The sequence below is a fragment of the Gastrolobium bilobum genome, unplaced genomic scaffold, assembly GCF_033153095.1.
Source record: "Gastrolobium bilobum isolate Gb01-03AN ecotype WA unplaced genomic scaffold, APGP_CSIRO_Gbil_v1 utg4848, whole genome shotgun sequence".
Classification (NCBI taxonomy): Eukaryota; Viridiplantae; Streptophyta; class Magnoliopsida; order Fabales; family Fabaceae; genus Gastrolobium; species Gastrolobium bilobum.
The window spans coordinates 373,664-383,799 of record NW_026899359.1 but is presented as its reverse complement, the minus strand read 5'-3'; the positions used below and the strand labels follow the sequence as shown (position 1 = coordinate 383,799).

The 10,136-nt window shown below is 33.1% G+C and overlaps 1 protein-coding gene across 1 annotated transcript; it reads left to right on the top strand.

Annotated features, from left to right (window-relative positions):
• The first annotated feature begins 3,526 nt into the window (after positions 1-3,526).
• LOC133289858 (NADPH:adrenodoxin oxidoreductase, mitochondrial) lies at positions 3,527-9,320 on the top strand. Its single transcript, XM_061487871.1, has 13 exons — positions 3,527-3,720; positions 3,801-3,905; positions 4,675-4,788; positions 4,892-4,945; positions 5,145-5,261; positions 5,467-5,576; positions 5,662-5,735; positions 6,282-6,343; positions 6,589-6,787; positions 7,041-7,101; positions 7,375-7,442; positions 8,201-8,343; positions 8,741-9,320. Exons 1-13 carry the CDS (start codon positions 3,595-3,597, stop codon positions 8,972-8,974), a joined length of 1,467 nt encoding a protein of 488 aa, XP_061343855.1. The 5' UTR covers positions 3,527-3,594; the 3' UTR covers positions 8,975-9,320.
• The last annotated feature ends 816 nt before the right edge of the window (positions 9,321-10,136 follow it).

Below are 10,136 nucleotides of genomic sequence, written 5' to 3'. Positions count from 1 at the left end.
CTCATTAGGCCCAATAGCATTTGTGTCTGGTAACAAAAATAACTATCCTTCAAAATCACAAATATTTGTTATTATTAAATTTCCTTGAAATTGAATTTTTTATTTTGAAATTAAATTTTAGTATTATTTATTTTACACATTACCTGATTTTATATTTTTTCAACTTTTTTAATTCTTTATGTCACAAAACTCTCTAAATTTTTTTTATACAAAATTAATAAATTATAAAAATATGATTGAAAATAAATGAATATTCGTTTTTTATTTTTTATTTTTAACTTGTTTTTTATTAATAATTACTAAAAAATGTTCCTTATTTCTTATTTTAACAATTCAAAAACAAAACTATATAAATAACAAATATTTACACCAAATCTTGCTTTCACAACATCTTAAAAAGGATAAAATTATAAAATAAAATAAATTTGTTATAACTGTAATAATTATATTAATTAAAAATAAAATTCAAAAAAAGATGAAGTGATGGCGAATAATTAAGAAAGAGAGAATTGGAAAATTACAATGTACATAGAGATAATATATAATTTACCCAATTTTCAAGCCCTCTGTTGTGTCATAAGTCATTGGAAATTTGGGACATTGTTATTATTATTAATAATAATAATAGATTAGTACGGATTGAAATATAAGCATGGTATCTCGCGGGCACAGTGATTATCTTCTTCACCGATTTTAATAATGCTAAGAACTTAATTCATAAGATCTCCATGTCACAGGTAATTAACGTGTTTGAATCAGTCTGTTTCTTAATCAGTTTCCAACATAATAAAATCATGTTTCCCCATCTTGTTATCCAACGAGAAAGACAACTAATTATTATCAATTTGAGTAAATCAAGGTGCAATAAAATGTTTGGAATAAAAGAAAAAACCTAACCTCTCATAAATGAATAAAACTCTATAAAGCTAAATTCATTGGAATGACTACACGATGAAAACCTAAAAGAGGGAGAATTTTTTTTTGATTTAATAAAGATTCTAATTCTCTAATACCGGCTTTCTTAAACGTTACACAAACATATATCAGGGGCTGTTAGTCTGTTACTAGTTGGGGAAACATCAAATGAAAATTTTGATCATTACTAGTTTCTTTCGCGTGCGCATTCGAATCTCACCAAACAATACATAATTGTCATTACCAAGTGATACAATTTTGAAATTACAGTTGACCTCTTTACGTATACCTATATATATACATTTGTGGTTGAGAATTTGAGAGCCATTTATAGTCCGAATGTGGTCCATTTCACCAAATAAATTTCATTTTTTTTTCTTCCCTCTTTTTTTTTTTTTTTCAGTAAACTGAAAGGTATCCCCACCCCCATTCGGGGGTGAGACTAATCCCAAACCGAGCACCGTAGGACCTTTGCGAGGGCGGCTCTACCCAATCCTTTTTTTCCATACCCAGGGCTCGAACTCGAGACCACTGGTTAAGGGAACACAGTCTCTGAATCAACTGTGCCAAAGGATTTGGGTTTTTTCTTCCCTCTTTAACTGCGTCTTTTGTGCCAAACCCACTTCTGCTACCGGTAGTCCTCAGCCACAAAGAAAAAAAATGAAAAAAGGGAGCAATTTGAAGTTTGAAGAGCACCATAATATACAAATATATATCACGCCGATCTTTATTACTCAAGATGCTTATTTTATTCTTAAGTAATCATCACACACTGATTTATTTATTTATTTATTTGGAGAAAGTGAAATTTCTGTATGCTAGTGGAGTAGTACGACTTCTCTTCCTCTATGTTAATTGATTCATTAAAGGTAAGTTTCTTTAATTATAATATTAAAAATATAATTAAAACGAGACTTATATACCTGAAATTGTAGACATTTAATAGTATATAATAAAAAAAAAAACCCTCTTGTTCCAAAATACATAACAGTGTTTACCATTATCTCCTCCTCGTGGACACTGGAATGTAAGGGGCTAGTTGCTTGGTGCTCACACGTCCACTGTCAAATCATGAATGCTCCCAGTATTAAATATTAATTAAGAAGTTTTAATATTCAATGTATTTATATTTAGCTTAAGCTAACCCTTGCAATCAAATTAGTCATTTCTTGGTGTCCTTTTGTTTTAATAAGATTGCGTATCGCGCTCTTGAGGACTTTTGTTGACCTATAAGCTTCACTTTTTTTTTTTTTGGATACTATAAGCTTCACTTTTAAATCACTTTCTATTAGTCTAGCTCTACTTAATACAATCCAATAGATTTCATCAACCAACTCCTGTACAAGCACTTTCAATTTTGTATTAATTACAAATATATATCTGACTTCTTTACTCGATACAACTCATCATACACCAATGTATTAAGTAAATACAAATCCCTTTATCAGCTACTTCTGTATATATGCATATACATCATTTTCACTTTAAATTTACCTTTTAGGGGGAGGGGGTGTATTTTATTCAATCATTTTGCCGTGTGATTTAAGATTGAGTTTAACGGTTAGTAAAGTTAAATTTGTTTACTCCAATGATCTGTAACCTACGCATAGGAACCTTTTAAACATTGCTAATGCTAATATATATACTACCGTTAAACATGCTCATGCATGCAATCACTTTTAGATTTAATTTCATATCTTTCCTGAGTGGAACTACTTTTTTCTTCCATAATCTAAAATTTCAGAACGACAACCTCTAAGGATAGCTTAGTTGGCAACTGAGCTCCCAAGGGTTTGCTTGAGTCAGGGGTTCAAATCCTGCCTCAAGCAAATTTTTGGAAAATCTTTGGGAGCCAAAGGATGTGCCTCCCTCCTCGAATGGAACGGAGGGATTAGTCTTATCCTTCTTCCGGTAGCGAAGCTCAATGCACCCACGGTTCCAATGAAAGGCTAGCCTACAGGACCGTATCCCGAAGGCAAAGTGATCGGAGGAGGTTGAATGAGAATACCTCCAGGTTATACAAAAAAAAAAAAAAAAAACTCAGAATGACAACAGAAATAGACATATTTATGGTTTGCAAAGTATCAAGAATTTTACGGTTCCAATGCATTCCAAGCTCACAAAAGGTTAGTACTGTTAAAATAATAGGTTGAGTCCGAATAACTCAATGCAAAATAATAGTTAAGTTAATATACGTATAAGAGTTATCAATTTTTTTTTAATTCACTAAAATATTTTTTTTTTTAAAAGTCATCTGTTTCTAGTAAAATCTACTTTATAATTTTTCAATACAATTTATTTAATTATTTTAATTTATGATAATTAAATAAATTATAAATGTTTTTTTAAAAAAAATAAACTTTACTCCTTTTCCGAAATCCTTCATTCAGTCAGGCCCAACGGAATTTGGGCTTGGCAGGTCCTGAAACTAACCACGATTATTGTTGCCAAGCCCAAAACGCTAACCTGTTAAAGAGCCCACAAAGTGTAAAGAAGGAAGCAACCCAGACCCGAAATACATTAATTCGGATCGGGTCCGATGATGTTCTCTGGTATTTGGCCATCGCTCTTCGAATCTTCAACGGGGAACCCTTTTGCGCAGAAGAACCAAATACGAAAGAAGATATAGAAGCCCTTTATTTTTATTTTTTCTTAATATTTTATTTTTCAGATAATAAAATGCAAAAATTCGCAATTTTCCGAGCAAGAACGTGGCTTGGTAGAAGCTTCTCGAGCATTTCTTCGAATCCTTTGCGGGTGTGTGTTGTTGGAAGTGGCCCCGCTGGTTTCTACACGGCTGAGAAGGTAAAGCTCTATTCTTTATGCTTGAAATTCGAAAATGGGTAACCCTTAACCAAAATGGTTACTTGGATTGCGTGGTGTAGATGTTGAAGGCGCAGCAACAAGCACAAGTTGACATCATTGATAGGTTGCCTACGCCTTTCGGGTTGGTCCGGTCCGGTGTTGCACCCGATCACCCTGAAACAAAGGTCTGCTCTTATTTTTATTTGCAGCATTCCTTTGTAACTGCTGAACTTCAAAATTGATTGGCACTGGAATTTTTTATAATGTATGATACTAGTAGAAACTCTTTTCAGCTGCAAGACAGTGGAGAGGAAGTAGAAGTTGTTAGTTGTGGCGTTACATAGAAAAATAAGTATTTCAAGATTATTATTATGGGAAATACTAGTCTCATTAGTATCTGATGTCATAACATAAAGCGTACGGGGCCATTTTTTTAAAATAAATAAATAAATGAGTGGACCCCGTATATGACATGAGATATTAATCTCCGACTTAGTATTCTCATGTTATTATTTCTATGCAGAAGAGTTATGGGCGTAAAAATATGTTTGATAATATAATTCATTTCTATTCCGGGAAAGATTCTAAGATGTGTACATTTATTAAAAAATGTGTCAGGGGATTTTTTTTTTTGTTTTGTTCCCGGCTACTGTTCATTCTCTGGAACAGAAAGATTAACTGGTTTTATCAAATACAATTTTTAATCATTTCTTGGACTGAAAATTTGAAAAAAAAAAATATTTTTGGAATTTTATCCTGCACATCCAATGTGACCCCGGATCACATGTTTGATTCATGTAATTAGCCTCTTGCAAATGAAAGAGAATTTTTTCTAGATCCTGCACAGGTGGGAGTTTTATAGCACCTTGTTGTCCTTTGATTATTATTATTATTTTTATTTTCTTTGGTGACAGTAACTCCATTGAGCTTAGTTTACCAGAAAACTTGCAACAGATTGTCATAAACCAGTTTTCACGGGTTGCTCAGCATGAAAGATGCTCATTTTTTGGAAATGTGACTCTTGGATCTACCATTTCTCTCTCTGAATTACGCAATTTGTATCATGTGGTGAGGCTCTTGTTCTAGATTTGTTATGTTAATGGTAACATGTTCATGTGGATATTTATCAGTTTTACCAGCTGTTTGATATCAGTTTGTACATTTTGAGCAGGTTGTCCTCGCATATGGTGCTGAAAGTGACAGAAGTCTTGGTATTCCAGGAGAAGTATGCTTCATTTATTGATTTGCTTTTTCCTGACTTGTTATAATGCTTTGCTAGAATTTTTGGTGTTTCATTGATATTCCCTGTGGTATAAGTGATGGCTTAATGCTCATTTATTATGCGATAATTGTGCATTAGCTGATAGCCTGATAGTTTGAGTTACTTTTATTTTACTGTCTTTTTATATTCTTTTCCTTCGCAGAACTTGAAAGGGATACAATCAGCTAGAGAGTTTGTTTGGTGGTATAATGGACACCCAGATGGACGAAATCTTGATCCAGACCTGAAGAGCACTGATACAGCTGTAATTCTTGGTCAGGTAACTTCACCTTGTGGATTCTTAGGGTGCCGAAATCTTATAGCGAGTCTTAGTTGAGCAAGCACCGTATTATGTTCTTTCTATGAAAAGTCACTTGTAATGAATGTTGAGAACCTCTTTGAGGAGACGAATTTCCAGAATATATAGATTAAATTTTTAAAATGGATTTAAGGTTTTGTAGATAACTGGTTTCATTGAATTTCAGGGAAATGTTGCTCTGGATGTTGCACGCATTCTTTTACGACCTACTACAGAGTTAGCAACAACTGATATTGCCAGTCATGCTTTGGCTACTTTAGAGGAGAGCTCTATCAGGTTTTTAGCTGCATTATTTGAAGCAGCCTGATAGTCTTGTTGATATTCCATATGTTGTTTATCTGTAATATGAACAATATTGCAGGATGGTTTATCTGGTTGGAAGACGTGGTCCAGCCCAAGCAGCTTGTACTGCAAAAGAACTACGCGAAGTTCTTGGTAACTTTTGAATCAACTCTTATACCAAGTTTAATTTAGCCTTTCTGTTTTCTTATACATATTTGGTTGGCACTTTGATTTTGGTGCTGTTCTGTAGAATGTTTGGAATGGGGGCACACCTGGGCTATATGATGTACTCCATAATGGTTTTGTTTGTTAGACTCAGAAGTTTCCTTTGTAAACTAGTACTTCTCAATATGCATGCCTATCCATCGCCTTGTCTATTTAGCTTCTGATTCTCCATTGATTTCCATGATTTCAGTATCTTATTTTGTTTCCTTTTCTAATATTTACTGGTGCTACTTACTCTACACCTGTTTCTAGTTGCTGATTAATTGTTGGTTTCAAACCATTACAGACCCTAAGCTACAGTTTGAACTGAAAATGGAACCCTGATCATGTTTTTTGTCCCACCATCTGGCACATTATATTGTTTTCCCATCCTAATTTACATTTAATCAATTTATTATTTGTCATCCACTCTGGGTTTTATGCGATTTCTGTCCCACACATGACACTAACTGAAGCTTTGATATCTATTTACAGGTATTCGTAATCTTGATATTTCCATACAGGAATGTGATCTACTTTTAAACCCAACAGAAGAGGTATATAAGATGCATCTGATTTTTATTCTTTCACTACTATCTTTCAACAATCTTCACCCAAAAAACATAAAAATATGAGAATTTCCAAGTAGTATTTGTTTTCTAATTGCTGTTTTTTAAGTTTTAATATACTGTTTTGTATCTTCTATTTGTAAGTATGTTACGCTTCAATTTTTTTATTTGAAAAAAACTTGGGTTACTTTTCATTGATGTTATCAATGTTTTTATCCTGTCTCTTGGAAAAGGAAGAACTAAAGAGTAACCGGATAAAGAGAAGAGTTTGTGAGTTGCTTTCTAAGGCAGCTACCTCAAGACCAAAACCTGCCAGTTTGAATCAACGTGAGCTCCACTTTGTCTTCTTCCGAAAACCAGATAGTTTTCAAGAGTCAAAAGACAGAACTGGCCATGTTTCTGGCGTGCACTTGGAGAAAACAGTTGTTAAAGGTAATTTTTGTTGTTTGTCACTTTGAAGTTAAACTTTACAGCATGGGAAATAATGTAATTTAATATGGTTAAATGTTATAAATTGGCACAACTTCTTTTAGTAATACAAGTGCAGATATATACACTACTGGGCTTTCCTAAAATATTAAATATAAGCCTTTCTTGAATCTTTGCTAAATATGAGCATATTTGAGCCCATAATAGTCTATTCTTGTGAAAGAATTACTTGTAATTAGTCAACTTAATGTTGCAGGTGCTGGCCCTGGAAAACAGATTGCTATTGGTACTGGAGAGTTTGAAGATATAAAATGCGGGTATCATCTTCCACCCTGGAAACCACATAAAATTACTAATATTCTTAGTTGTAAAAATTGTCATCACTTGGCATGAAATCCTTTCTGCTGGTATTGTTGTAATCAAAGATCCAAGGTTTACAATACTCCATATCCTCCATATAATAGAGAGATTGACATTATGCTCTTCAAATGACTTATTGCAACCTCTATCGGTAATTTATTCTTGCGTTGTTATCACGAAATGTTGAGACTACTTAATCAGGTATATTGCTAATTGCTGGCTTTGTGTAGGATGGTACTTAAGAGCATTGGTTACAAATCAGTACCAGTTGATGGCTTACCTTTTGATCATAAGAAAGGTGAATGACTAATGGATGTTCTCAATTCTTTCAGTTTTCATACATTTTATTTTCTTGCGGAAAATCCTTGTTCAAATCAATGTTTATTTTCAAAATATGATTTATTTTAGACAAATTGCTGCTGGTTTTGGGAAGATGGCCTGTGTAAAATATTAAAGGTTTGGAAATAAGTGAAGTAGTTATGTTGTTCCTATGGTTTTAGATGAAGTTTATGTTCTCTTGAAAATATCTTCTGCATTTGTTTACCCTAGGATGTGATTTTGTTTAATTTTTTGGCCGCTGGGTGGGTACAATATATTGTTTGATTCACTGTGGCCAAGCAGACTTGTTAGTTGATCAGAAGTTTTTAAGTGACAACAGAACAATAATTGGATGGCCTAACTCTTAAAGGTTAAGAACAAAAATTTTAGATACTAATTGAACTAGTGTGTTTCTCTTGTGTAGTCGTCTTTTAAAGGATGTTTCTAGGTAGGATTTGTAAGTGGATCCGGTTGCTCTTTTGCTTTAATGTAGTTTTATTTACTTCCTTTCCTCTGGTTTTTTTTTTTTTTTTTTTTCGTTGTAGCTTTAGGACTTTGACTTTGGAGGATTCCTGACCCTCCTGCTTTGTAGTGTTTCCTTTTGTTAATAAATTATTCTTTATAAAAAACATTGCATTGGTTTTTTCAGACATTGGCCAAGAAACATGATAGCTTGGTGTATGTAAATGAGTCATCTGACAGGAGCTCATACTCGTATATATGATGGCTACCTTTCAGGTATAGTTCCAAATGTTAGAGGTCGAGTGTTGAGTGACACTTCAGATCCTACAGTTATTGAAGAGGGCTTGTATGTATGTGGTTGGCTGAAGAGAGGACCAACTGGGATTATTGCCACAAACCTATATTGCGCTGAAGAAACTGTATGTGTCTCTTACATTTCTATTCATACTATTCCAAAAACAAACTGACAGAAGCAGAAAGGTGAAAATGAAATCAGTCATACTAAATTGCCTTGGATGCATATGCATATGCACACCAACTTGAGAGGGAGTGTTACAATATATTGAGTATTTATGATAGGATATTATGCGTATATTGTAGAATCAATTAGGAACAATTCAGGATTGCATTATAGACACACAAATTCATCCTATCGAGTTTTCTCTCTAAACTTCAAATTAGAGAATCTAGAGCCCTCCTTAGGATTCATAAATTCACAAAGATTGAAACACACTGTTTTTACTTGGGAATTTTAATTAAGACTTTGGTTAATTAGAACATTGTAATTGTATTTTCTGCTGACAATTGACATTATAGGTTTCGAGCATATCAGAAGACCTCGAAAAAGGAGCGTTGATTTCATCATCGGCGTTGCCAAAACTCGGCAGGGAGGGTCTTCTCCAGCTTCTACATGAGAGAAATGTCAAAATAGTTTCATTCAATGATTGGGAAAGGATAGACTCTGAAGAAAGGAGGCATGGAAGTTCAAGGAACAAGCCAAGGGAAAAACTAGCCACCTGGGATGAGCTACATAAAGCTGCCTCAGAATGAATCAACTATTTTACATCATACATTATTTTAGCTTGGTAAACGTCTTATCTTACACCATGAACAATAAATAATGGAAAGAAGGCTTTCCCAATACACAATTGTTGCTGAATTAATCCTCTTTATCTGTTGTAATGCCACATTTTTCTTTTTCTTTTTATTTTATTTTAAGGTGTAGCGAGTTGACCTTAAAAGAAAACAACTATATTTATGCGATGAAACCTTTAAGGTGATGTTGTTGTTGATGATGTTTAACTTAGAAAAGAAAAACCCCTTTGAAGAGTTCTTTTAAGTTTAGAATCTGTTGAACTTGGCTTTGAAGAGTTCTTTTAGTTCTAAAATGTTCTAATATTTGCTGTGATACCTGCAGACAGAGGCAGGAACTTGAATTGTAATACAAATCATGCAATACTATAAGCTGTTGAGCAATGACAATTGCATAGTTATTGTCGTATTGACACTCTTAGTTGTCTTTTTACAACTATTGATTATGTTTCTAATTTTTTAAAATATTCTTGAGTACAATTTTGTATTACATAAGTAATAGCACGTATAGCAAAATTGGTTTACGGTAATTATGAGTTATTTAAAAATGATACATAATTGATAAGAATTAGGTATTTAATGTCAAGACAATCCTTTGAAAATTAGTTTTATTAGATTTCAAAACGAATTAATACTCATTGTCGAGTTCATGAGCCAATAAAAAGTTATAGAAGCATTTTCCACTTTGTTAAGAATGTGCATCTGCTAAAAATTTGATCTCAAAACTAATTAAATAGTTTAATGTAGGACTGTTTGTATTTTTTTTTAAAAGAAATAATCATTATTTTGTTTAAAATATACGTTCAAAAAAAGGGAAAAGTGTTTCTCATTATTTTAGGGTTTGGAAAAAAAAAATATGGATGTTCTGAAAAAAAATTATATTGGAGAAATACAATTTCTAAAACGCGATGATTTTATCTGTATACTTGAGCGTGCAATAGCGAGCAGAGGGGGTGGACACAAAACAAGTGCTGGCTTTTTAGCCTTTAGGCTTTTATCAAAGTTGGTGTATTCAGCAAACTATATGATACGACGCACTAAGATTTTAACTTGGAACAAACTGCACCAGGCTCTCATCAAACGCTTTATTCTAGGTTGAAATTATTGTCTCTCCATATCC